The 26,637-nt window shown below is 51.0% G+C and overlaps 1 protein-coding gene across 2 annotated transcripts in view; it reads left to right on the top strand.

Moving 5' to 3' along the window:
* Nucleotides 1-23,419, top strand: part of EPHB3 (EPH receptor B3) — a 94,319-nt gene extending 70,900 nt beyond the window's left edge. The window contains exons 4-16 of one of the 2 annotated variants that reach the window (XM_083442002.1): nucleotides 7,947-8,102; nucleotides 8,966-9,301; nucleotides 11,566-11,690; nucleotides 13,045-13,213; nucleotides 13,322-13,427; nucleotides 14,935-14,987; nucleotides 15,670-15,792; nucleotides 15,920-16,167; nucleotides 17,523-17,738; nucleotides 18,201-18,350; nucleotides 18,446-18,639; nucleotides 18,968-19,123; nucleotides 22,056-23,419. In XM_083442002.1, the coding sequence (XP_083298128.1) occupies nucleotides 7,947-8,102; nucleotides 8,966-9,301; nucleotides 11,566-11,690; nucleotides 13,045-13,213; nucleotides 13,322-13,427; nucleotides 14,935-14,987; nucleotides 15,670-15,792; nucleotides 15,920-16,167; nucleotides 17,523-17,738; nucleotides 18,201-18,350; nucleotides 18,446-18,639; nucleotides 18,968-19,123; nucleotides 22,056-22,164 (2,141 nt within the window). In that variant the 3' untranslated portion in view covers nucleotides 22,165-23,419. Of the gene's footprint in view, nucleotides 1-7,946; nucleotides 8,103-8,965; nucleotides 9,302-11,565; nucleotides 11,691-13,044; nucleotides 13,214-13,321; nucleotides 13,428-14,934; nucleotides 14,988-15,669; nucleotides 15,793-15,919; nucleotides 16,168-17,522; nucleotides 17,739-18,185; nucleotides 18,351-18,445; nucleotides 18,640-18,967; nucleotides 19,124-22,055 lie in introns of both variants that reach the window. The other variant, XM_083442001.1, reaches the window with a different exon arrangement.
* Nucleotides 23,420-26,637: the final 3,218 nt, after the last annotated feature.

Genomic DNA, 26,637 nt, shown 5'->3' with positions numbered 1-26,637 from the left:
ACTGAGGAACACACACACACACACACACACCAAAAGAGAGGGAGAGATTTGTAGCAAAAAACAACAGCTCAGCAAAACGAATCAGGCAGAACACCTGTAGCCTTGGCTGGTGATAGTGAAGCTGGTTTCTGTCAATGTTCCCCTCAAAACGTATTTATTGAAATTTCTAACATGCAAAAATGGGAAAACACAGGTTCATGTGTTGAGCCTGTCATACAAAATCTGTGGGAACGCTGCTGCTCCCAGGAATGTAATATCATTTCCTTCTCTTGGTTTTATTGTGGAAGCGAAAGGGTCTCATCTACCACCACCGTCCCATGACTGATTGTTTACAGCAGCCATTGGTTTCGTGGAGCAACGTCAGCTCCTCATAGATGACTCCTGTGGCACATCTTCTTCTTTTGAATTCCCAGTAAACCCAGCACTGCTTATCAAAATATTCTGAATTCCGGACCGAACCCTCGCAGGTTCATTAGAAAATATTCAAACTGTAGCAAAATTTTAAGTACTTGGTGATGATTTAGGAACTGAGAGGGCAGAATATAATTATCCGTGGACCTTCTGGGTCCCCAGGATGGATCCATTTTACCCATGGGCAAGTGTTTAGCTGAAACCGGGCCAAAGCCATTAAGCAGATGAACTGAAAATGAGGAAAGGGTGTGGTTTGTTAGTTTATGTGCTGTCATCAAGTTATTTTCATTGCCCTTTAGCTCCAGGGTGGCCAGTATGGTGCCCTGCAGATGTTGTTGTACTACAACTCCCATAATCCTTCATCATTGGCTATGCTGGCTGGAGCCAATGGAAGTTGGATTCCTACAGCATCTGGAGAACATTGTGTTGGGTATTAAGGCTCTGGCAAGGATTTACTTGGCTCGCCAAGTCTTATGGGGAAAAGTGACAAGTGGGGTGCTGCGGGGTTCTGTCCTGGGCCCATTATTGTTCAGTGTCTTTATAAATGAGTTGGGCGGAGGAATTGAGGGGGTTTCCATCCAATTTGCAGATGACACCAAACTGGGAAGGGTGGCTAATGCTGCAGAAAGCGGAATCTGGATTCAGAATGACTTCAACAGATTTGAAAACTGGGCTCAAATTAACAAAATGAATTTCAATAGTTTCAAAACTACACAGATATAAGACGGGGGGCACCTGGCTTACCAGTAGCACATGTGAAAAATATCTAGGGGTCCTAGTGGACCAAAAGCTAAACATGAGTCCACAATGCGACACAGCAGCAGCAAAGAAAGCCAATGCTTTTCTAGGCTGCATCAGCAGAAGTCTAGTGTCCAGATCAAGGGAAGTAAGAGTAGCACTCTATTCTGCCTTTGTCAGACCACACCTGGAATACTGTGTCCAGTTCTGGGCAGCTTGAGTTAAAGAAGGGTGTTGACAAGCTGGAAGGTGTACAGAGGATGGCAACCAAGATGATCAAGGGTCTGGAAACCAAGCCTTATGATGAATGGTTGAAGGAGCTGGGTATGTATAGCCTGGAAAAGAGGAGACCGAGAGGAGGTATGATAGCCATCTTCAGATATCTGAAGAGCTGTCACATGGAAGATGGAACCAGCTTGGGGGTTTCTTCCTCATTCAGAGGGTAGGACCCAAACCAATTGCTTCAAGTTACAATAAAAGAGATTCTGACTAAGCATCAGGAAGTACTGTCTGACAGTAAGATCTGTGGAGTCTCCTTCATTGGAGTTTTCTTAAGCAGAGGTTCGATGGCCATCTGTCATAGATGCCTTAGTTGATATTCCTGCATTGCAAGGGATTGGGCTAGATGACCCTCCCAACTCTACAATTCTATTATTCTATTATATACTGTCCTCAGGAACACATTGGCAGCACTCTTAAGCCCAATTCAGTTAGTCTTTTAATGCTGAATCACCCTGGCATTAAAAACATAAGCATTGCCTTCCTGTTTCATGTAAAAGACCCATTGTCTCCCAGTGCACACAGTCTCCAGTAGTGGCCAGTTGGGACCTGGTGGAGAGAGAGAGAGCCTTCCCCATCCTCTGGCTTCTGGTCTGGTGATCAAAAGGCCTTTGAGCATCCAAGTCCCATGCCCAGCTAGAAAGTCCTTCCTCACTCAGTGCATAGTTTAAACTATGGAACTCGCTCCTACAGTAAGGTTACCAGATTTTTTTCAATGAATCCGGGGACACTTTTCAACTTCCTACTAAATAGATGGATTTTGTCAGGGAACTGATTTGTCAATCCAGGAAAGGGGGATGTCTGGTAACCTTATCCTACAGGAGGCAGGGATTGTCATCCTCTTGGATGACTTCAAAAGAAGATAACACGAAGGGCAAGGCTATGGATGGTTACAAGCCATGATTACTATGTCCTGCCTCCACGGTTGGAAGCAGCAACGGAATACCAGTTGGTGGAAACCACAGGTGGGAGAGCTCTCTTGTGCTCCAAGCCTGCCTACAGGATTCCCACAAGCCTCTGGTTGGCCACTCCAGTTGGCCATTGGCTCGCAGCTGGCTCTTCCATTGTTGTGACTCATAACGGCCCTCCATCAATTTGCCTAATCCTTTAAATTAAAAAAAAAAAAGCCGGCTGAGCCACCAGGGCCTTGACTGCATCTTGTGGCAATGGATTCCAGAAGTTAATTATTGCTGACAGCCTGGGCTGTAAATAGTCTGGAATGCCAGCAAGGTGGGAAGAAGGAAACACGAATGGCTGGGAACAGAGCCTGAGGGAAGTCAGGCAGACGGTCAGAGGAGACAAGGTCAGCGTTGGTTGTTGCCCAAGCAAATCCCAGACCTGATCCAGAAGGTCTGGGCCAGCCTCTTTTCAAGGTCAAGAGAAACCAATGGGCTTCCGGGAAGGGGTGTTTGGGTGCTGAGGTCCTCCGGATGCCGTGAGGCCATCATATACTCTGGAGACCCTCTCAGCCCACGGCTTCTCAGGGCAGTGGAGCCCAGATCTGGAAGGAAGGCACCTTGACAGCCACACCACTGTGACGAAGAATTCCCTGTTTCCTCCGGATTGAAGGTTGTCCCACATTTACTGCGCCGTAATTGGCTAACCCACTTTGGGAGATGTAGTAGCTGCAATGGGGTAATAACCATGCGGCGAAAAGCCACGATTTGCACATCCAGGGTGAGTCAATGCCATGAATGCTTTTCCTCACATTCAGCAGACATCATGTGCCCCGGAAGCAAGAAGAAATAAACAAATACAAGTTGACACATTAAGACGTTTCCGGGATTTGGGCCCAGCCCAGGGTAAATAAGGTGCAACTCTAGAAAGGGATACCTCTCTAGCACAGACTAGCCAAGATGGTTGTTGTTGTCATTGTTTGTATACCGCCCTTCATCTGTAGATCTCAGATCTACAGAATCATGAAATGACAGAATTGTAAAGTTGGAAGGGACCCTGAGGAACATCTAGTCCAACCCCCCGCAATGCAGGAATATGCAGGTGTCCCATTCGGGGATTGAACCTGCAACCTTGGCATTATCAGCGCCACGCTCTAACCAACTGAGCTATCCAGGCATGAAAATACAAGATACATGATAGCAGCACAGGCCACTACAGGATGGTGAGATACTGCAGGCATAAATTTCTGAAGCGAGGAGGTTGCACACAGAGCCTGGGGTCTTACAATGAGGTTCATGAAATAGGATTCAAAGCTAGAGTAGGGCTGAGGTCTAGGGGAGCCTGGGAAGAGATGATGGATTGCGCTTCTAATCACTTTCCTTCCTTCCTCACCAACCAAACAACTGGAAAGGGAACATGGAAAAGTCAAAAGGCTCTGTTAAATATTTGCCAGAAATCTGGCAGGGTAGGGGGATATGGAAATTATTCATCTGATTTGAGCTTGGCAAGAGGGCAAGGGCGGCTTTTGCTGCCTCTGGATTCCACCCACTCCGGTTTCGGTGCAGTCCTGGCAGTTTCCTGTCGCACTCCAAATTCCTGCGGCACTTCTCTGTGGTTAGGCAGGATGAAGAGGGCTTTGCCTCGGCAGTCATTGCCGGGGTCGGCGCACTAGGGCTGGGCCCCTGAGCCTGACCACGCGTGGGGAGGATTCCTCCACCCCTCCTGTTTACTTACTGCTGTGTACTCATGTCCTGCCCTGGGTGGGTTGGATTTTTTGCTGTGGCCACAGGATGGGAGTCTGGGAAGCCTGCACTTAAAAGCACGACAGGTTTTGAAATCGGAACTTGCAGCGCAGGATCTGCTGCATCTTTGCAGAAGCTTAAACGTTTAGGAAAACAAGGGGAAAGCATCTCATCCTCAGGGCGGCAGAAAGGGAGGGCCTACAAGTAGACTCAAGGGGAGAAGGAGCCCATCTGGGGAGATGGAAGGCTTAGTCCTTGCAGCTCTCATCTTCCCACCCTGCACAGCCATCTCTTTCTGTCAACAACAACTTTCCTTTCCCTGTCCCCAGTATTTAATAAAGTACCCAGGTACTTCCCATTTTGATATGAACCAAACTAGGAGCTGGTGCCCGTTAGGGAAGGCATATTTTTGTTACATCTTTTGTGTTTTTTATATTGAAATTTTATGTTCTATGGGTAAAGGGCGGTATACTACTAATAGTAATAAAAAGGCAGTACTGTGTGTGTTGGACTGGTGGTCTGGTTCAGTTCAAGGCAGGCTCCTGTGTCCACCGACCTTCACTACCGAAGGTAGCAGTGAATTCACTCCCATCCACTCAGGAACATTTCCAAAATCCCAATCTCGGCTGTTTTTATCTCAGATCTAGCCGGGTGTGCTACTTCACTCCATCAATGGAATTATTTTAGATGTGGCGTGGGGTGGGTTGGAAAGCATGAAATAAAGACTCCAGCCCTCTCCCCTCCCCTTGGATGTGCAGTCCAGGATTCTGGCATCTCATTTTCTGATCAGCTCTGTGCATTTCAAATCTGGGTCACACACTCTCTCTCTCTCTCTCTCTCTCTCTCTGTGTACGTATATCACGGGGATCCTCTTTCTGCAATGACCATTTGTTCTCCAGTCTCAGTCCCGTTGATTCGTTGGGCCAATTTTTCAACTTGCATTCAGTGTTTTTTGTTGAGAACAGAGGAGCCATGTGGATAGCTTGGTTGGTTAGAGCGCAATGCTGATAACGCCAAGGTCACAGGTTCGATTCCTGCATGGGGCAGCTGCGTATTCCTGCATTGCAGGACTACATAGTGCTCAGGGTACCTTCCAACTCTACAGTTCTATGATATTATTATTATTATTATTATTATTATTATTATTATTATTATTATTTATACCCCACCCATCTGGGTGGGTTTCCCCGATCAAGTTGATTGAGGGGCCCCGGTGTGATTTCCTGATGTCACGTGTGACGTTGTGAGGAGCCAGGGGACAGAACTGAACACCATCTGAACATTGAGGGGGCCTGGCTCCCTAAAAATATGTGTATATATATATTAAAAAATGGGGGGCCTGAAACTGCTTCAATTGGTAGAAGCTGGTGTGTATGGTTGGGAATCAATCAAAGCTGGCAGCCATGAAGTTATTAGATCAAAAGGTTCGTGTTTTCGGCCTTTTCCCCCCGTTCTCTCCCACTCTTGCATATTTTTCTTTCTTCCCTGTATTTATTTGAAGTAGTAATAATAACCATAATCAATAATAAATACCAAATCCAGGAGCAGGAGAGAGGAAAGAAAGGAGCTGTGTGGAAATCGGCTCAGTCAGCCATCCAGGCGAAGGAGGCCTGGGACGTGGTCGGTTGTTCCAGGCCCCCGGGGATTGGAGGGTGGAAAGGAAAAAATGTCTTGGCTCTCGCAGCCCGACGGCTCAGCAACTGTCAGTCTGGTCCACGGAGGCAGCTCCGAGGTCAGCAGGAATCCCAGAGCGAGATGCTTCTCCCTCTTCTCCCGGGATTCCTGCGGTAGTTTGAGAAGACGTGGGGGGAAAGTCAGCAGGCAGGAGCCTCCTGGCAGCACCGCCTCTGGGGCTCTGGGAAGAAAAGCTGGGGGGCAATGTTCCCACACGGCCTGGGGGGAGTTCCATCACCCTCAGGGTGCAGATTCCACCATAAGGCGCCCACCAAATCAAAGCTGACCATGGCTGGACGGTGGGGTGTACATTTATGGGCTTTTAAATTATTATTTTGTGACGTTTTAATGTTTTTATTGTGCACTGTCATGGATTTCTCCCTCCAAGTTGGTGGTTTATATTTAAAAAAATGCAATACAGCGGTACCTCAGGTTACATACGCTTCAGGTTACAGACTCCGCTAATCCAGAAATAATGCTTCAGGTTAAGAACTTTGCTTCAGGATGAGAACAGATATCGTGCTCAGGCAGCGCAGCGGCAGCAGGAGGCCCCATTAGCTAAATTGGTGCTTCAAGTTAAGAACCGTTTCAGGTTAAGAACAGACCTCCGGAACGAATTAAGTACTTAACCTGAGGTACCACTGTAGAAAGAGAAAGAGCTTGGTTAGGTTGGCCTGCTGACGATTTAAATTTGGAAAGTTTTTTGTGCAATTTCCCCCCGTTTTGGGTTCACACATGCCTGTGAGGTAGGCTGTATCCTAGCTCCCATTTAAGGGGCAGGAGACTTGGATGTGAGAGAAAGAGAGAGAGAGGCAAACTTTGCCCAGAGCCACAGCCCTCCCTCACTGAACCTCTCTCAGATCTGGCGTCTTCATCCACATCCACATCAGTGCCATCCTCCCTGCATTCATGGACATTGGAAGTGATTGGAAATAAAGGAAGAAGGAAGGGGACTCTGGGAGAACTGTGGGTGAGAGGAATGGAGCAGCCATGAATGTCAGGCTGGAGAGCCTAAATCAGGGATGGGGGACCTGTGGCTCTCTAGATGTCGTTGGACCGCAACTCCCAATATCGTTCACCATTGGTTCTCCTAGCTGGGGTGACAGAAAGCACTGCCCTCGCTCTGATTTGGCTTTATTATGACGCTACGTAGCCAGTTAGATTTGGCTGTGGCCAAAGCTAGTTCAGAACGAGGGCAAGGTCTTCATGTTCTCACGGGGGGCGGGGGGTGGTACCCAGCAGTAGAGTTTCAATTGTTGCCACCATTAGGACTGTGATTCAGGTCGCAGCTAAAAAGGTAAGAGGAAGATACAAGCCGCCACCATCACCACCAAGGCCCTTTTCCAGCCACCATTAGGAACCTGACTTCAGGTGCTGCAGGCAACCTAGAATTTGCGCCACCAGTGTTTGCTCTGTGATAGTTCATTTATCTAGATAAAGATCAGGGTGTGCTTGTCTGTGTCTCACAACACCATATTCTTCTGCATATAAATTGCTTTAACTATCCCAGCCTTGTGTTTTCATGTTGTTGCAGTCTGTCCTGGGATGACAATAATAATGATTAATAATATGCAAGCCATCGCTCCATGCTGTGGCCAACATGCCACAGTGATTGCTAATTTTAGGATTTGCTTGTTATTGCCCAGCCTGGCGAGGGCATTTGTTTGGGTGAGGTGTTGCAACAAAAAAGTAGGCTGAAATATGAAGCAATTTGGTTTTTTGCAAATGTGTACCAGCTCTGCGTGGGGACACGGGTGGCGCTGTGGGTTAAAGCCTCAGTGCCTAGGGCTTGCCGATCAAGAGGTCGGCGGTTTGAATCCCCTCGGCGGGGTGCGCTCCCGCTGTTCGGTCCCAGCGCCTGCCAACCTAGCAGTTCGAAAGCACCCCTGGGTGCAAGTAGATAAATAGGGACCGCTTACTAGCGGGAAGGTAAACGGCGTTTCCGTGTGCGGCTCTGGCTCGCCAGAGCAGCGATGTCACGCTGGCCACGTGACCCGGAAGTGTCTTCAGACAGCGCTGGCCCTTGGCCTCTTTGAGTGAGATGGGCGCACAACCCTAGAGTCTGTCAAGACTGGCCCGTACAGGCAGGGGTACCTTTACCTTTACCTTTACCAGCTCTGCGTTTGCGTGTAATGGGGCTAAACCAGATCTCTTGTTGTGTGCCAGTAACTGAGACCTCCTCTCTCTCCTCCCCCCCCCCTCCAGCCTGTGGACCGGGCACCTTCAAGTCAAAGCAGGGGGAAAGTCGGTGCACCCCTTGCCCTCCCAACAGTCGGACAAGCTCCGGGGCAGCTACTCTCTGCATGTGCCAGAACAACTATTTCCGGTCAGACACCGATCCACCCGACAGTGCCTGCACCAGTAAGTCTGCCCTTCTGCCGCTTGGCGTTTCGGTTTCACTTCAAAATGTGTTTATTTTGGGCTTATTATTCCACTCTAGCTTGAGTGTACCAAGGCCAGTGAGATGATCCTCTAAGGTAGCACATGAATGCATTTATACTTCCGCCCATTGCTTTGTTGACGAAACTAACAATTTACAAAAGATTTGCAAAGCTGCTTCGGGAATTGGGAAGATGGGAGAAGAGGAATGCTGGTGACGCCACACAGAAATGGCTTTTGGGGTGGGGTGGGGCCTCTACGCTAGCTTTGGGATGCTGTTGTTTACTGGAAGGAAAGGTAGCCGGGAGGTTGGCATGGTGTAAACGCACCGGCAGAACCAATCCTGTGCTTCTGCCGATGTTTATGCCCCACACCAATTTCATTCCCCATCTCCCTCCCCGTGAGCAATAGCAACCTTCCTGCCAGGAACCTCCGCTCTACCCAGCCAGCAGTTTCTGATGTCACAGGTACTAGCCAATCGGTGCCCTCTGCAGCCAGCTTTTCCCTGGTTCGGACTAAACCAAACTGCAGACTTGCAGAACCAGTCTTCTTTTTTAGAGCTTGGTTCGGGAGAGAAAAGGGTACATTTGCATTGTACCCACTCAAACCGCCACGCCTAAAAGCGTTACCTCTGCTTCCTCCAATACAAGGTGGTTGTAAAGATGACTAGAGAAACTTGCATGCAAAACTCATCAAAGACTCACATGCCTTTGTGTAAATGCCGAGCATCGTTTTATTTTATTTTTGGAGAGGGGGTGGCAAAAGGCTCTGGGGAAAGACCAGCTTTGAGGGTAAGGTTTTGGGGGTTCATTTGGGGACTTAAGCCTCTTTTGATCCCGTGGCAGGTGTCCCCTCGGCCCCGCGCAACGTCATATCCAATGTGAACGAGACATCCCTGGTGCTGGAGTGGAGTGAGCCCCGTGACTCCGGGGGCCGGGACGACCTGCTCTACAACGTCATCTGCAAGAAGTGCAGCGTGGAGCGCCGGCTGTGCATGCGCTGCGACGACAACGTGGAGTTTGTCCCCCGCCAACTCGGCCTGACCGAGAGGCACATTTACATCAGCAACCTCATGGCTCACACGCAGTACACCTTCGAGATCCAGGCCGTCAATGGGGTCTCCAGCAAGAGCCTCCAGAACCCCCAGTTTGCCTCTGTCAACATCACCACCAACCAGGCAGGTGAGTGCTTCATGGGAAAGGAGGGCAGCTCAGTAAGCCACACCCCCAGCAAGCTGCTGCCGAGCCAGCTGTGAAGCAGGAACCTCTGGGATTGAGGCCCTTTCATGCCAAACAGGCCTTGAACTGGAATTCCTGTAAGTGTGTTGGGCGTCTGATTGTGCATCTAGCCAATGATTTAAGATTGCTGTTCTAGAGAACATAAATGGTGTTGATGGTTCTTGCTTAAAGAATCAGGAGGGAGCCTTACGGTAACTACGTCCTTTATTTCTAAAATCTTGCCCGAGGTTTGTTTGATTTTAATGAGCTTGTACGCATTTCCCCTCCTTCGGTGAAATGAGCCAGTGTGATGGCCTTCCAGGCTCCCCAGACCTTTGATCCACCTTTCTAGAGCTGAAGGAGGAAGTTTGGAAGAGGGATGCTCTTTCCGACTTCTTCTTCCATCTCTATGCCCGTTTCCAGGCTCAGATCGATTCTCCTGGAGCTGGCTTTTACCCAGATCTCATGGGAGAGCAAAGTATGTGCACACACTCTTTCTCTCCTGTCTCTTGGGACGGGGGGAGAGTGATACGAGGAAGGGAAGTGACCAGATGAGTGGCTCCAACACTCATTCAGAAATACAAATGTGGGTCCACTGACCTCCTGTTGTGGAGTCAGGATGGCCAGGGCCAGCTCGCCCATGAGACAAGGTGAAGCAAGTGCCACAGGCAGCAAGATCCCCGGGGATGGCATCCAAGAACACATTGCTCACTGCTTCTGCCAGACCTGCTGTCTCCTCAGCAACCCTCTCCCCAAATGTTGCCTCCACAGCAGCCTCTCGGTCAATAGGAGGCACTGCTGGTCTCCTCCCACCCTCTGTTACCAATGTTCACCACCCCCACCCCCCGCTCATGGCGTAGATATTCACTCCCATCTTCTTCCCTGGCAAGGGGGCGCCATTTTATGGTTTGCCTCAGGTGTCAAAATGTCTTGAGCTGGCCCTTATACTGGAGATCATTCCATGTTGCCCCAAAGACAGCTGTTCCCATGTGACCAGTAGGAAATTGCTGATGGAGCTTGGTGAAGGGCTACCAACCTTTCCAGAAGGCTGCTACTGTTGGGATATGCAATAGAGGAAGCGAAAAGGGTTTCCGTTCCAGATGATGGACTGGATCTTCCAGCTCATGCCCTGCATTCCAGTGGCTTAGTAGACACGCTGGCGCCTATCATGCCTTTCACAGTGATCTGTTTGACACAGCGAATGGAACGCCAGTTGGCTCTCCAGTGGATTTGAGCCATTTTTAGTGGTCTTGCGAATGTTTCGTTGTGCCTCCAGCTTTATTTGAGTCCTGGAAATCTTAGAAAATGGCAGTAGAAATCTGGCTAAGTAACACATTTGGAAAATCTAACATTCATGCTGGAGAAAACAATTCACATAAGAAATACTGGTGATTCTCAGACTTGCAAAACACCGACATGTAACCCCACAAAACAAGCAAAACACAGGTGAAATAGACAGGCAACATTCACCCCCAAAACAAGCAGCGCAAACACACATAACCTAACAAGAAAATTGCAGGTGAACCCCTGGTTTCCAAAAAACCCCAACTGCTCAAAATACAGGGAAAGCACCCCAAAAGCACCAGGGTGGCCCCCGTCTTCAGAAACAATAATGCATCCAAGGAAATGGCTATTCCTCAAACTTACAAAGCACCTGCAGGTTTGCCTCCCCCCCCCCTTACTTGAATGTTTTGGATGGGAGCTGGAAGGCCAGGCTGCTTTCCTTCCTTTGAGCACCCAAATCAGGCCCAGAAGATCCTAGAGCAGCCTTTCTCAACCTGTGGGTGCCCAGATGTTGTTGGACTACAACTCCCATCACCCCTAGCTAGCAAGGCCAGAGCTCAGGGATGATGGGAGTTGTAGTCCAACAACATCTGGGGACCCACAGGTTGAGAACCGCTGTCCTAGAGAAAGGAAAGGAAGCTGGAAGCCTGCACTTCTCGTTCCTGCCAGCCCAGCTGCTGCTGGCTTCTTAAAAAGAGAGAGAGAGACAATAACAATCTTTGTGAAAAGCATTTTGAAAATCAGGAGTGATGGGGAGCCCTGATGGACCCCAAGGGAAATATTGAGGGGGGGGGACAGAGGCACCATGGTGTCTTTGGGTGTTGCATTGAGGACCTCAGCGACTCACATGTTCGTCCCTCGAGTTGTCTGTCAAGGGAGCCGAATCAGTGTTATTTCTGCTGATAAGGAGGGAGCTGATGCTTCTTCTCACCCCCCCTCCACAGCTCCTTCAGCAGTTCCCACAATGCACCTGCACGGCAGCACGGGAAGCAGCATGACTCTTTCCTGGGAGCCTCCGAAACAGCCCAATGGGATCATCCTGGACTACGAGATAAAGTACTTTGAGAAGGTAAAGCTAATCCTCTGGCAGGGACGTGACGGGCACACTTCAGCTTGACAAACACTCTGCGCGCTTCTTTTCCCGCTGAGAGGGGAATTAGGTAGTGTGCTGAATTCTACTGCGGTAGCCAAGCAGGTGAGCCAGCCAAACAGGAAGACCTCCGTTCAAATCTTGCCATTTGTGCCGTCGCCCTGCCGAGGGCCTTCTGGCGGTTCCCTCCCTGCAAGAAGCAAAGCTACAGGGAACCAGGCAGAGGGCCTTCTCGGTAGTGGCGCCCGCCCTGGGGAATGCCCTCCCACCAGATGTCAAGGGGATAAACAACTACTTGACATTTAGAAGACATCTGAAAGGGAAGTTTTTTAATGTGTGACATTTTAATGTATTTTTCATCTTTGTTGGAAGCTGCCCAGAGTGGCTGGGGAGACCCAGCCAGATGGGCAGGGTACAAATAATAAATTATTATTATTATTATTATTATTATTATTATTATTATTATTATTACAACAGCAGCAACCAATAATGACAATTAGCGATGATAAGGAGCAGAGAATGCAGGTTATTTAATGGGGGGAAGTATCTTATCAATGCACGGCCTTCCCAGGGAAAACCATTAGATAGTTGTGCAAAGGAGAATTCTGAGGTGACCCTGAACGCCTTTGCTCTGCATGTCCCTTCTTGTAGAGACGCCTAAAGCAGGTGTGGGGAACCTTTGGCCCTCTAGGTGTTAGGAACATAAGAAGAGCTTGTTGGATCAGGCCAGTGGCCCATCTAGTCCAGCATCCTGTTCTCACAGCGGCCAGCCAGATGCCTGTGGGAAACCAGCAGCTGGTCTTCATAAGCATTGCTGCCTCCAACCGTGGAAGCAGAAGACAGCCATCCTGGCTAGTAGTCTTTGACTGCCGTTCCTCCATGAATTACAGTGGTGCCCCGCAAGACGAATGCCTCGCAAGACGGAAAACCCGCTAGACGAAAGGGTTTTCCGTTTTGGAGGTGCTTCGCAAAACGAATTTCCTATGGGCTTGTTTCGCAAGATGAAAATGTCTTGCGATTCCTGGGATTTTTTCTGCTCCCCACCCCCTTTTTCTAAGGCACTAAGCTGCTAATAGCCTTTTAGCAGCTAATCCGCTAATCCCTTAAGCCTTTAATAGCTGCTAATAGCCGCTAAACCGCTAATAGCGCTAATCCGCTAATCCGCTAATGGGCTTGCTTCGCAAGACGAAAAAACTGCTAGACGAAGAGACTCACGGAACGGATTCTTTTCGTCTTGCGAGTCACCACTGTAGACTACTCCTCTTTTAAAACCATCCAAGTTGGGGAAGGGCTGGATGTGACCCTGAGATGCCCCTTTTCTCTTTCCCTGCAGCAAGAGCAGAGCGACGGCATCGCCAACACCGTCACCAGCCAGAAGAACAACGTGCGCTTGGAAGGACTGAAGTCCAACTCTGCCTACATGGTGCAGGTCCGGGCACGCACAGTGGCTGGCTATGGGATGTACAGCCTCCCCATGGAGTTTCGGACACCAGTAGAGGATGGTATGAGCTGTGCACCTCCCCCTCCCTTCCCCACAGGCTTCTGCCATCCAAGCATCTCCCTTCCTTCTCCACTCCCACCTTCCAACACTCTTCTTCCTCCCCTAACAGGCTCCAGTAGCAAGAGCTTCCAGGAACTGCCTCTTATCGTGGGCTCGGCTACCGCAGGCCTCATCTTCGTGATCGCGGTCGTGGTGATAGCCATTGTCTGCTTCAGGTACTGGCGGAGACGAGGGAGAGCCTGAGCTCCGGGGAGGGGTGTGACTATTCATTCTGTCAAGGATTGGGTCTGCCTATATTAGCGGTAGCCTATTTGTGGTGTTGTCCAGATGTTTTGGACTACGGCTCCCATCCCTCCAGATGTTGCTAGACTCTCAACTCCCAGCATAGCCAATGGTCAGGGGTGGTAATCCACAGGGTCCGGAGGGCACCACGTTGGCTATCCCCGGCTTGCATGAACAAGCAAAAGTCTTCCGGCACCTCCAAGACCGATTGATTATGACTTAAGTCGGGGACAGGGAGACTTCGCCTTTCTAGAAGTTGTTGGACTCCCAATTGGCATCATCCCTGAGCCAGTGCTGGAAATTAGCCAGTCGCAAGGCGCATTTTGCAACTGGTGTGAGTCCCATTCCAACCGCATGGAGATCTCTGAATACCAGGTTGGCAACTGGGGAAAGCAAAACGTCACTTAGAGAAGGATTTGAAGTGTTTTTCTCGAAGCTTGCAGTTGCTTTATTCTGGATTGTTTTATTTGATGCTTTGATGTATTGTAAACCGCTTTGAGATTTGTTCTTTAAAATATAAAGTGGTATAGAAATGAAACCAACAACAAGAAAGAAATAATCGGGGGGGGGGGGTGCCTAGACATTCCATTGTGGCGACCTTAACTGTGGCTTAAGGTGCCATTTGGTGATCAACTTGCATATATACATTGGAACCTCTACTTACGGACATCATCCATTCCGAGGTCCATCCACTGGTCGAAACGGGACGCTAGAAGAGGCGTCTTGTGCATGTGCACGTTTGGTGGTAGTGCGCTTCTGCACATGCGCAGACGGCGGCAGCCCTTCTGCACATGCGCAGGTGGCAGAAGCCGCATGCGCGAATCATGGCAAACCTAGTGTTTACTTCCGGGTTTGCTGCAAATGCAACTTGGAACGTCCACGAGACGAGGCGTATGTAAGTCGAGGTTCCACTGTATATGAGTTTCTAACTCATGCTGGTTAGGGTCGATAGTCGTTGCAGTCTGACCGCTTCTAGAAGGATCGCAGGTTCCCCCATCTCACCAACTTTCGTGGACTTGATTCCGCTTCATCAGATGCATGGTGTGCAATTCTCAGTTGCCCGTGTCTGTATAGATATCTGTATATCCATGGAGGCGAAAGGAATTATAAGCCACGAGGTCAGAGGGAAACAGAATGCAGAAAGTGCAGTCTGTGGCCCTTCAATCAGAGGTGCAATGAATGCAGCTTAAGCACAGAAGCCCTTTATAGCACCCTCCCTTCATGGTATCCCCAGGGCTGATTGAATACTCTCCAGCTATTATCTGTGCATGGATGATAATAACTGTGCATAGATAACAGACCAAGAGGATGGGTGGAGTAGATTTCGGCTCTCTGTGTGCAATGGTGTTCAGTGTTCCAGTGCTCAGGTTTTGGTGGAAAGATGACCAGGAGGCGCGTAACGTTGCAGGCTCTTTGATGCCTTCTTTTCTCTTTGGGCAGGAAGCAACAAAACAACACCGACTCAGAGTATACAGAGAAGCTGCAGCAATACAGTGAGTATCAAGCCAGGGGTGGCATGAGCACCTGAGTCACACAGGCATGTGAACGTTGTTTTTGTGGGTTCTGCTTTCTCAAGCCTGCATTTATTTCCCAGAGATGCCTGCCTGCCTGTGTGTGCTCAGCAGCCCCAAAGGAGGCAGTCACCCTTGTTGCAGCTGCTGCCAAAGGCTGCATGTAAACCTCTTCGTCCTCTTTCTCCCATGGAAAGGTGGTACATAGCAGTGAGGATCATGTATCCTCACAACTGTGCTCCCTTATGGCAATTCCTGGTGGCCTTCTTCCAACCCCAAGAACCTTTGCATTCCGTTTTGACAAAAGAGATTACAAGTTTCTAGCCCTCATTGTAATAAGGAAAAACTGTCCGTAGTATTCAGAGCTGGATTTTCCTTTACGGGTGTCAGTGAATTGAAGGCATGTAAAAACCGCCTTTTTAGTTTAAAAAGAAAAATAATTGCATCATTTGCCACCAGACCTACGTTGGGTAAAAAGAATCCCGCATTGCAGGGGGTTGGACTAGATGACCCTTGTGGTCCCTTCCAACTCCACAATTCTATAATTATATGATTCTAATCTCGGGGATAATCGAGAAGAACCTAGGCGAGTCAAACTTAAATGAGCCCCAGATATGTCTGATAAAAGCATGTGTCGTTATCCATCGCCTCTCTGTCCTTGCAGTCACTCCAGGGATGAAGGTTTATATCGACCCTTTCACTTACGAGGACCCCAACGAAGCCGTCCGGGAGTTTGCCAAGGAAATCGACATTTCGTGTGTGAAAATCGAGGAGGTGATTGGAGCAGGCAAGTCACCTGATGGCAGCCCAGCTCCTCCCTTCCACCGAGGGAAGAGGAGGGGGCGGGGTCCGGCTGTGCTTTCGGTGGGTGTGGCCACTCACTTCCATCATGTGACCGTCTTGCCCTCCCGCAGGTGAATTCGGAGAAGTCTGCCGGGGTCGCCTCAAGCTTCCAGGCAGGAGGGAGATCTTTGTGGCCATCAAAACACTGAAAGTGGGCTACACGGACCGGCAGAGGCGAGACTTCCTGAGTGAGGCCAGCATCATGGGGCAGTTTGACCACCCAAACATCATTCACCTGGAGGGGGTGGTCACCAAGAGCCGACCCGTCATGATCGTCACGGAGTTCATGGAGAACTGTGCCCTCGACTCCTTCCTGCGGGTGAGCAGGACTCCCTGGTCTTGCCAAGAGCTTCCTGGGCTCTTTTCCAGCAGACGTTAACAACAACAACAACAATAACAATAATTTATTATTTATACCCCGCCCATCTGGCTGGGCTTCCCCAGCCACTCTGGGCGGCTTTCAACAAAAATACAGTAATGCATCAAACATTAAAAGCTTGCCTAAATAGGGCTGCCTTCAGATGTCTTCTAAAGTCTGGTAGTTGTTTCTCTCTTTGACATCTGGTGGGAGGGTGTTCCACAGGGCAGGTGCCACTACCCAGAAGGCCCTCTGCCTGGTTCCCTGTAACTTGGCTTCTTGCAGTGTGGGAACTGCCAGCAGCATACTCCATTATCTTTCTTATCCATTCTTCTTTGGTTGGAGCTTCTTCTTCCTTCCATTTCTGCACATATAGAATCCAAGCTGCTGTTGGTGCATACATAAGCAACTTTAACATTTTTTTTGGGGGGGGGAGGAGATTTCAGCCCCGATCAAACACTTTGGGCTTTATAAATAAAATCATCCTCGTAGTCTCTTCCAATTCTATGATTTGAGACGTATTCAACCCATCAAATGTGGCTGGGTTGCTCCTGTGTTTGGCAGGGGTTGCTTGTCATCTTACATATTGCACGAGCCGCTTTGCTTGTGATGTGCAAGCCGTGTGTGCCTGTGTGTGTGTACATGGCACACACCATTGCATGGACCAGAATCCAAAGGCTCTGCTAGGAGTCAGTCTGACAGGACACAAGGCAGGAAACTAGACAAGGACAGGTGCAGGATCTAGCACACAGCAATGTTGCTCCCGCAACCTGGGGCAGGGTCCAACAGCTTTTTATCTTTGTCGGGGTAGCAGCCGGTCCTGATCCCCCCGTGACTCACCTCCCTGTTTCGCCCAAAGGCAAGCACTCCTCCTGCGAGTACTCAGGTCTCTCCTTCTCTCAGACCTCAGTCTCTGCAACTTGGGAGACGTTGGTGGGTTACTAGACCCAGGGGCCGCCTCAGCCTCCCCTGACCAAACCGGCAGTGGAGCAGCTGTAAGTGATGGCCCAGCTGAAGGCAAAGAGGTAATCCCCACATCTGGAGCCAGGGCAGGCTCAGGCCCCTGACTCGGCCCAGCTGGTGCTTGTTGCAGGGGAACCTGTGCAGACTGGGACTCTTCAGGATCAGGCCCCAGACTTGGTTCAGGTGATGCCTGAGGCAAAGGATCCAGTGCAGACTGAGTCTCCTCTGGTTCCGAGTCCGAGCCTGAGTCCCAGGCCATCACAGCAAGGATAGGCAGGGAAGCAGCACATGGAGAGCTGATCTTTTCAAACCTGAGCAATTCTTTCTGACCCCTCTTCTTGTTCCACCAACAGCTGAATGACGGGCAGTTCACAGTGATCCAGCTGGTTGGCATGCTTCGCGGCATCGCCGCTGGCATGAAATACCTGTCCGAGATGAACTACGTGCACCGGGACTTGGCGGCCCGCAACATCTTGGTCAACAGCAACCTGGTGTGCAAAGTGTCCGACTTTGGGCTCTCGCGCTTCTTGGAGGATGACCCCGCGGACCCCACCTACACCAGCTCGCTGGTATGTGACACCTTCGCCACTGTGCCCTGTCCCTCCCCTCTCAGAGGCCTGGCAGAGAAGCCCTGTATAAGTACTGGTCTCTCGGCACAGAGATATCTAGGGCCACTTGCACGCTACAAGGAAACCCTGCGGGGAAAGAAGAGTTACCCCGATGAGGCCAGAACTAGAATTAAGAAGAGCACGAAAAAATATGCTGAGGGGAGAACTAGTGGGAGGTCCACATCTTTGGGAAGAGACCATAGCCTAGTGGTTAGAGCCACTGCTTGGCTTCCAGGTTCAATCCCAATGGTGTCTCCAGGTAGAGACCCTTTGTCTGAAAACTTGGGAGAGCCTGATGCATTACAGTTTAAAAATAAATAAATTGGAATGCAACTCTCATTAGCCCAGCATAATCAGGCTGACCCCATCTCCCTCCTGGAGGGGTTGGCGCTAATTAACGGTGTCAAGTGTCTCTTCCCACAGGGCGGCAAAATCCCGATCCGGTGGACGGCCCCGGAAGCCATCGCCTACCGCAAGTTCACGTCTGCCAGCGACGTGTGGAGCTACGGGATCGTCATGTGGGAGGTGATGTCCTACGGCGAAAGACCTTACTGGGATATGTCCAACCAGGATGTAAGTACGGCCTCCTCCCGTGTAGGAGAACAAGAGGTGCAAGAGCAAAAGCGCCCCTCCGTGACCCCTTGCCTGTTTCTCACGGGTCTCCTTAGGTGATCAACGCTGTGGAGCAAGACTACCGCCTTCCACCGCCCATGGACTGCCCCACGGCGCTGCACCAGCTCATGCTGGACTGCTGGGTGCGCGACCGCAACCTCCGGCCCAAGTTCTCGCAGATCGTGAACACGCTCGACAAGCTGATCCGCAACGCGGCCAGCCTGAAGGTCATCGCCAGCGTGCAATCTGGGTCAGTGCCGTTCGCCCCCTCACCCTCTCCAAGCACAGGCAACCTGCTGTGTCTGGACTAACACTGCCAAGTTTCTAGCTCTCATGGAGGAAAAATAAATAAGCAAACCTCGGATATATCTATCTATGGCCTTGGGGGCTGGAGTCGGGCAGCAAGCGGGGCTGGAGCGACGAGCAAAGAGGGTGGACAGGGAAGCGCACAGCCGCCTTTAGCCTCCTCGCGCGCCACAGGACTGCCAGGACTGCCCCCCTGCGGCTCAGCCCCACACGCAGCCCGCTCTCCCCCTCCTGAGCCTTGCCTGACCTCTGGGCTCTCTCATCCTTCGCAGCGTTTCCCAGCCCCTCCTGGACCGCACCGTTCCGGATTACACCACCTTCACGACTGTGGGCGACTGGCTCGATGCCATCAAAATGGGGCGGTACAAGGAGAACTTCGTCAACGCCGGATTCGCCTCCTTCGACCTGGTCGCCCAAATGACAGCCGAGTAAGTACGAAGGGGTGGGGCGGCAAGGCAAAGCACGCAGCAGCCCCAGGAGACCAGGCCATTTCTGGTTAAGCCAGACAACATAGCAGGGGAAGGCTGAGATTGGCACGATATGTTACCTGGGTATGATCTCAAGGGCCAGGTGATGACTGGAGCATCCTCACCAGGGATGCTACAAGCCACAGGGGAACAGAGATGGGCTTGTAGTTCCCTGGTCTATTTGTGGTGGGCAACCTAACACCTGCTTTTGGCTAGGATGCATTCAGAGTGTGCTGGACATGGCATACAGTTGAGACTTCTTGATGCTTTTAAGCAAGAGAGTGCCTACCCAGGGCCTCCCAGCTCCTTGATTCTGTGACCTCTTGAAATCATGTCCATTTTAATATGTCTGTTTATTACACATTGCTCTTCCAATCCTATGGAAGGGCGGAGACAGTGTGGGGGCACCGAAGCCCACTCCCTTGTGCTGTGAAAATCTGGCTTCCGCCATCCCCTTTTGACATTAGACCCCTGGAATTGTCCAATTTATTTTGTACCCTGTGTTTGCAGCTTTTAAGCGTCAGTAACTGCCTGCCCATAGGGAAGCGGGTGGCGCTGTGGGTTAAACCACAGAGCCTAGGACTTGCCGATCAGAAGGTCGGCGGTTCTAATCCCTGCAACAGGGTGAGCTCCCGTTGTTCGGTTCCTGCTCCTGCCAACCTAGCAGTTCGGAAGCACTTCAAAGTGCAAGTAGATAAATAGGTACCGCTCGGGCGGGAAGGTAAACAGCGTTTCCATGTGCTGCTCTGGTTCGCCAGAAGCAGCTTAGGCATGCTGGCCACATGACCCAGAAGCTGTACGCCGGCTCCCTCAGCCAATAAAGCGAGATGAGCGCCGCAACCCCAGAGTCAGCCACGACTGGACCTAATGGTCAGGGGTCCTTTTACCTTTAACTGCCTGGCCACTGTCAGACACTGGACTATGGCCATATTCACACCATACATTTAAAGCACCGTGAGACCCCTTTAAACAGCCAGGGCTTCCCCTAAAAGAATTCCAGGAGTTTTTAAAGGGTTCTGAGTACAGTTAGAAAACCCCCGTTCACCTCCCAGAACCACAATTCCCAGAGTGGTTTAACAGGCAATCCTTCTGCGCAGGGAACTCTGGGAATTGTAGCCCTGTGAGAGGAACAGGGGCCTCCTAGCAACCCTCAATGACCTTAACAAACTACAGTTCCCAGGATTCTTTTGGGGAAGCCACAACTGCTTTAAATGTGAGTGTTGCCCCAGGTGGAGATTTTGCCTAACCCTACATTTCCCTTCAACATTTTTGGGTTTTGATCATCCACACCTCACCTCCATCATGCTGTCTTCTGTGTCCAGAGAGCTTCTCTTCATTCCTTGCATTTGGACTGTGGAATGAAATTCTCACCAGCCTACCGGGCAGGGGTGGGTGGGGAGATGACAGTCTTTTGTAGACGATTCATTGTCTGGAGTCACAACTCGCCATCTCCTGGTGCCAGACACTAGTCGAAAGATCCTTGCTGCTGCCAAATGTGGCGAGCTGGCACGGCACTTGAGTATTTGCTGAGACCTTCATGGGACATGCATTCCATCAAGTCAATCCTCTTGTACTGACTTCAGCACTGCCAAAAAAAAAGCAAAGAAAGACTTTGAATTGGCCCTTTGTTAGGCCAGGGACTCAGAATCCCCCCGTGCCTTCGCTTGAGAACAGTGGTGCTCTGGATTTAAATGTCTTATTGCAGGGGTGGGGGTGGGTTCTGCAGAGGGCCATGTACATTGAGTCACTCTCTCTGGAATGTGCCAAGCCAGCCCCGCTGCATCGAGGGCTCTCCTTTCTGTTCTGCTGGGGGGGGCTCCAGACACCTGCCCCAGAGGCCTCCTCTGATGGCACCGCTGCTCAAGAATGGTCCTGTCCAGGGCAGGGAGGTGTCCTCCGTGTGTGGACTTTTCACAGAGCCTCCCCGCCCAGCAAAAAAATTAATTACCGTATTTTTCGCCCTATAGGATGCACTTTCCCCCCTCCAAAAACGAAGGGGAAATGTGTGTGCGTCCTATGGGGTGAATGCAGGCTTTTGCTGAAGCCTGGAGGGCGAGAGGGGTCAGTGCGCACCAACCCCTCTCGCTCTCCAGGCTTCAGGAAGCTATCCGCAAGTCTGGAGAGCCCGGCTGGAGAGTCCAGGCTTGCGGATAGCAGCCTGTTCTGGGAGCTGGGGTCAGGGGAAGCTCTGGCTTCCCCCGCCCCAGCCCCACGCCTGGGGGGGAAATAAAATTTTGTTTCTTTATTTCCCCCCATAAAACCTAGGTGCACCCTATGTGCCAGTGCACCCTATAGGGCGAAAAATACGGTAATTAAAATATCCCCAGCTGCTTAAACACAGACTCTGTATTCTTAAGGTCCAGGGACACTAACCACAGTCCTACCCAAGTGTCAAGTGGAGAGGAGGAAGGTCATCTGAAGGGGGCGGGCAGGACTGTGGCTGAAAAAGTCAATTCATAAAATGGAAGTCAGTTCACACCACTAAAAATAGAGTCGTGTCCATCCAGCACAGTTCTAAGTTAGTTGTGCTAAGATTTACACACAGTGGAACGTTTGCCTTAAAAATTGCATTGCACTTGAGAACTCTGATTGCCTTGTGCGTTAGTGATTCTGACCACAGTGTTTTAATATAGGTCATTATTATTACTCCTCATGTTGCATCTTTTTTGAGGGCACCTAGTGAGTTCATGGCCAGGGAGAGATCTGAACGCTACTCATGCCTCTGAGCAAAAACACACTGCTCTCCACCAGCCCTCCCATTGATGCATCTGGTGGCAGGGAGTTCCATGGGTCAGCTGCACTTACTCCCTTTCCTGCGCTTACCGACACCCCCCAAAAGCTCAGTTCCCCTTTCTGCGCGTTGCTAACTCCTTTGCTCCTGGTGTCTTTCCAGGGACTTGCTCAGGATAGGAGTGACGCTAGCAGGACACCAGAAGAAGATTCTGAGCAGCATACAGGACATGAGGTTACAAATGAACCAGACGCTGCCGGTTCAGGTTTGACGGCTGAGGACTCTGGCTTGGAATGGACCCGACGGGGGAACCTCCCTGGGATTCTAGTTTGTGGTGCTGCCCAGCTTCCTGAGTGTGGGGCGGGGAGAGGGGTCGTTCTCTCTCCACCCCACAACCCTCCACCCCCATCTTTTTGCGTGGAGCCTATTGGCTTGTCAACAGACCTCTGGCGGGACGGACTAGGGTGGTCCTAGCTAGATTAACGGCACGCGGGGGGAGAGGCCTGAAGGAAACCCTGCCTTTTTCTTCTTTCCCCCCTTTCCCCCTTTTTTTAATTTCGCTGTTGCGTGCTCGCAATGGCGTGCCAGCAACGCGGAGTCTTCATATTGAAGGCGCATTATGGATGGGGCGGGGATGGAGGCCCCAGCTCTCCCCTCTCACGGAGGCTCTCCCCCACTGCCCTCCAATGGTGCCATCGCTGACCTTTGGGCATCTCAGCCCTCGCTGCGGAAGATTCCTCCAACTCCACGCTGCCCAAGAGGAACAGGAACCCCCAGCCAACAAGCAAATGGAAAAGGCACCTGCCAGAGCCGCTCTCCTCCCCAGGAAAGGGGCATCCAGCCGGGCGTTTTCCCCGCACGCCCAGAGACGATTGCGCCAGGGCCAGCTCCGCTCCCCGGGGCCGGCAGGGGGCGTCTGCAGGGAGAGATGGCGGCCGGTCCATTTGGGACCCTGAACGCTGGAACTACAAAGCCGGTGGCGGCACCGGCGAGTTTTCTACGCAAAGGAGTTGGGCGACCCGGCTCCGCGCCTTGCAATCGCAGCCTTGGGTGTTTCCAGAGACCCGTCAGCGCGAGTTTGCACAGAGATCACACGGACAGGCGGACGTTGAAAGGCAGCAGGATTCAAGAGAAAGGGGAGGCTGAGCGGAGCAGAGGAGCCTTGCAATCTCAGACACACACACCCCCCACTCCACACACCCCGCCACGACTTCCTCCCCACCTCATGTTTTATGCAGGAAGGAGCAGGCCCTGTCAGCCGCACGCCCATCTCTGCGGATCCTTTTTTTGACACACGCTATGATCGCTGCCAAAAAGACTGGAACACTTCCCTCTATCTCCCACCCACCCACCCACCGCCCCCCCCTGTTTCGTTTTGCTTTCTTCCGAAAGCCTCTGCAGCCCTGAGCCGAGGGGGCAGGAGGCTCCTTCGCGGAGGTGGCGAGCTTGCATGTGTACGAGTGCGTGTACTGGCCGTCTGGACCGTGCAAGAAGGCATGGGCCGAATAAAGGCAATAACAATTTTACTTGAGTTTCCTTCGATCGATCGATCCCTCCCTCTCTCCCCTCTCCCTTTCTCCGCTGTACAGAACCCGCAACACACACAAAATGCCAGGCACCTGCCCTTCCTTCCTTCCTCTATTACAGAGTTTTTCTTCCTCCCTTTGCCTCCAGAAGGAAGCGGGGAACGCTTTCCTTCCAGCCGCAGGCTACAAGCAACGAGACGTTGGGAGGACCTTGCGAGTGGGGTGGCAGAGGCAACTGCAGAGTGCGGCCCCACCTCCTCCCGCCCTGCTGGTATCACAGAGTTGCTTTGTGTGTGTGTGTCCAGCTAACCACTGTCTCCCTTACCCACAATGCCTCTCTTCTTCCTGCGCAGCTTTGCCCAGCCACAGTGGTCCCTAGTTTTGGACCAGGAGGTAGCGAGGGCAGAGGGCAGGCAGAGGAAAGGGATGAACCTCATCTGCTCTGGACTGCAAGGAGCAAACACAGAGGAGGGCGCTCTGGGTAGGAATGGGAGCAGTTGTGGCCGCAAGGCGAGGCCCAAATCTCTCTTGTCACTGCCCCTTGTACAAGGACAACCTTGGGTAGAAACCGTGAAAGCTAAAAACAGACCTGAACTCGTTGGAGTGGCCCTCCACGTGTTTTTGGAATACCACAATTGGTCCTACCAGTGGCGAGGGATGATGGGAGTCATAGCACAGCATCCTCATGAGTTCTCATAGGGTGTGTGTGTGTGTGTCCCCCCCCCCCAATCCCTCCCGAAAATGCTTCTTCGCTGCTTCATTTCCTGGCTGTTTGCTGCAAAACCTTAAGATACAGAAAGGACCTTGAGCCTGATGGTTGACAGCACAGCTTAGCAGAATCTAATATCCCACCTCCATCAGAGGCCTCCAGTGCAGCAGCAGCAGCCCTCTTGGCTTAGGGGGGGAAACTGATGGGAGGGTCCCACTGCAATTCCCCCCCTATGGCTTCCTGTGGAGAAGGGGGCCCGACAGTTGAGGAGTGAGGGAGGTTGCCCTTGGAAGCCTTCAGATACAAGCCCATGCTCCCGATTCCCATACCCCTATGAGTTGGAAGAGGCCATCCCATAGATGCATTGTCAGGTAAATGCGCACTCACGCCCATACGCAGAGGCACACACTTCACTCTTGCAGTTTCTGAACATTCTCCCACCAAAACGTGGCCTTGAGAGGAGACCAGCAGCAGCTGGCTTGCCAATGGCTTTTCCTTCTCCCCTTCCTGCATTTCAGGGCATTGGACCAGATGCACTGGCGGCAGAGGAGGAGTGCGGGGGGAGTGCACCGCCCCCGGCAGCGCGATCCCCAGGGTGCCATCGTGGCTGCCTCCACCGCCCGCGCTGGGCGCCCCGCTCCCAGGACGTGCACCATGCACCTGTGGGTGGTGCGCCAATCCCCCCGCCTGCTTTTCTCCCCCTGGTGCTGGAGCGTGAAGCTCCGCCACTGACCAGATGTCCCCCAGGCACAATTGCAAATTTATAGCAGGGAAATTTGCTTTGCCTCCCGTTTCTCCTCCCCCCCCCCCCCCCAAGTAACTCGGAACAAGGATGGAGCCTGACGTTTGTCTCCCAAGCAACTCAGAGCAGGCGATATAACCTTTTTCGTCAGGCCTGCTGGAAAGAGAGCAGGCTCATCGGTTGTCCAGTGCTCTTCTCTGAGTGGCTGTTCTCTTTCCTGGAAAAGGCAGCCAGTGTGTCTAGGAAGCTCACTACAGTGGTACCTCGCAAGACGAATGCATCTCAAGACGAAAAACTCGCAAGGCAAAAGAGTTTTTCGTTTTCTGAGTTGCTTCACAAGACGGATTTCCCTATGGGCTTGCTTTGCAAGACAAAAACATCTTGCGCCTTTTTTTAAAAACCGCCAATGCATTCCTATGGGAAACCGTCAATACACAGTGGTGCTTCGCAAGACGAAAAAATTCACAAGACGAAAAAACTCGCAGAACGAATTAATTTCGTCTTGCGAGGCACCACTGTACTTGAGCGTGTCAGTGAGAGAGGGCTGAAGTTTACAGCTAGAGCACATCCAGAACAAGCCACAGCCTCTGCAGCAGGGATGGTCATTTCAGTTTCGCAGATCTCCACATTTCTTCATTGGTTTGCATTGGTTTTGCATTCTCTTAAAAATGAAAATCCTCATGAGAATTCATCAGCAGGATTTCAGTGCAAATTTCTCCCAATAATCACATTTCCCCCCCTATGCAAAGTTGCCTTAACAGGCACATTTTTGCTAACCAGCTTTCCCTAATATGTATTTTTGTCTGCTATATCCACCAAGATGCATTTTTACCACACACATTACCTAGGGTTGCCAAAAAAAACAAACAAAAAAAAACCACCACCCAGAAGTTATTGAGCTATTTTTTAAGGAAAATCACCCAAAACAGCACTGCCAACATGGCTTGCCATACATTCAGATTTTCCTGGATATTTTAGTGATTTTTCAGCCAGACACTGCTTCCGACTGCAGTTTTCAGGCTATATCCGGGAAATTTCAGACATATGGCAACCCTAACATTACCCTAATAATCTGCATTTAGTTCACATTACTTGGCTGTGTTTTGGTTCATTCTGATCGACCTGCCTGAGGCTACCCATTCGGCAGAAAGAGATGGTCCTGTAGGGGCTGCTGGACTTTCCACTCAACCCCTCCCCACCCATTCCCCCCCCCCCCCCGTGGGGAAGGAAGGCAACCTCCACTTTAAAGCTGGCCATGACCCCACCAAAATCAGAAGGCAGAAGTTTCAGGTTTGCATCTTCGTATCTAAATACCCTTTGCAGTGCTCTGACATAACAATGCAGAGTCCTGCAGGGATAGCAGAAGCACTTAGGTGATTAGGAGGAGGATTCATGGGGTCCAGCTACAGATCATCAAAGTGCCATCTCCTGGTCTCTGAAAGGCTTCCTGCTGGCTGCTGCTGAGCCTTCATCAGCAGACGATGCCCATTTGCAAACACTTTTCTGCAGCCAGGAGGACTAGTGGCCCTTTTGAAAAATGAAAGCTGAGGTGCCTCTGGCACCACGAGTGCACATACTTGCCGACCTAACCATGCTTCAGTGGAGCTTGAGTATGCTTTGTGTGGTTTCCAGATGCAGCCCTGTTTTTAATTTTCCACTAATTAGCCAATTAAGCCTGCTCATAATCTTGTCTCCTCGCTGGAGTCTCTAGGATTCCTTCCATCACCACACAGTTTTCCGGGACCCAGCCCAGCTTTGAAACAATAT

The sequence above is a fragment of the Podarcis tiliguerta genome, assembly GCF_965153285.1.
Source record: "Podarcis tiliguerta genome assembly, chromosome: 5".
In the NCBI taxonomy this organism is placed as follows: Eukaryota; Metazoa; Chordata; class Lepidosauria; order Squamata; family Lacertidae; genus Podarcis; species Podarcis tiliguerta.
This window is presented reverse-complemented; position numbering and strand designations above follow the sequence as displayed.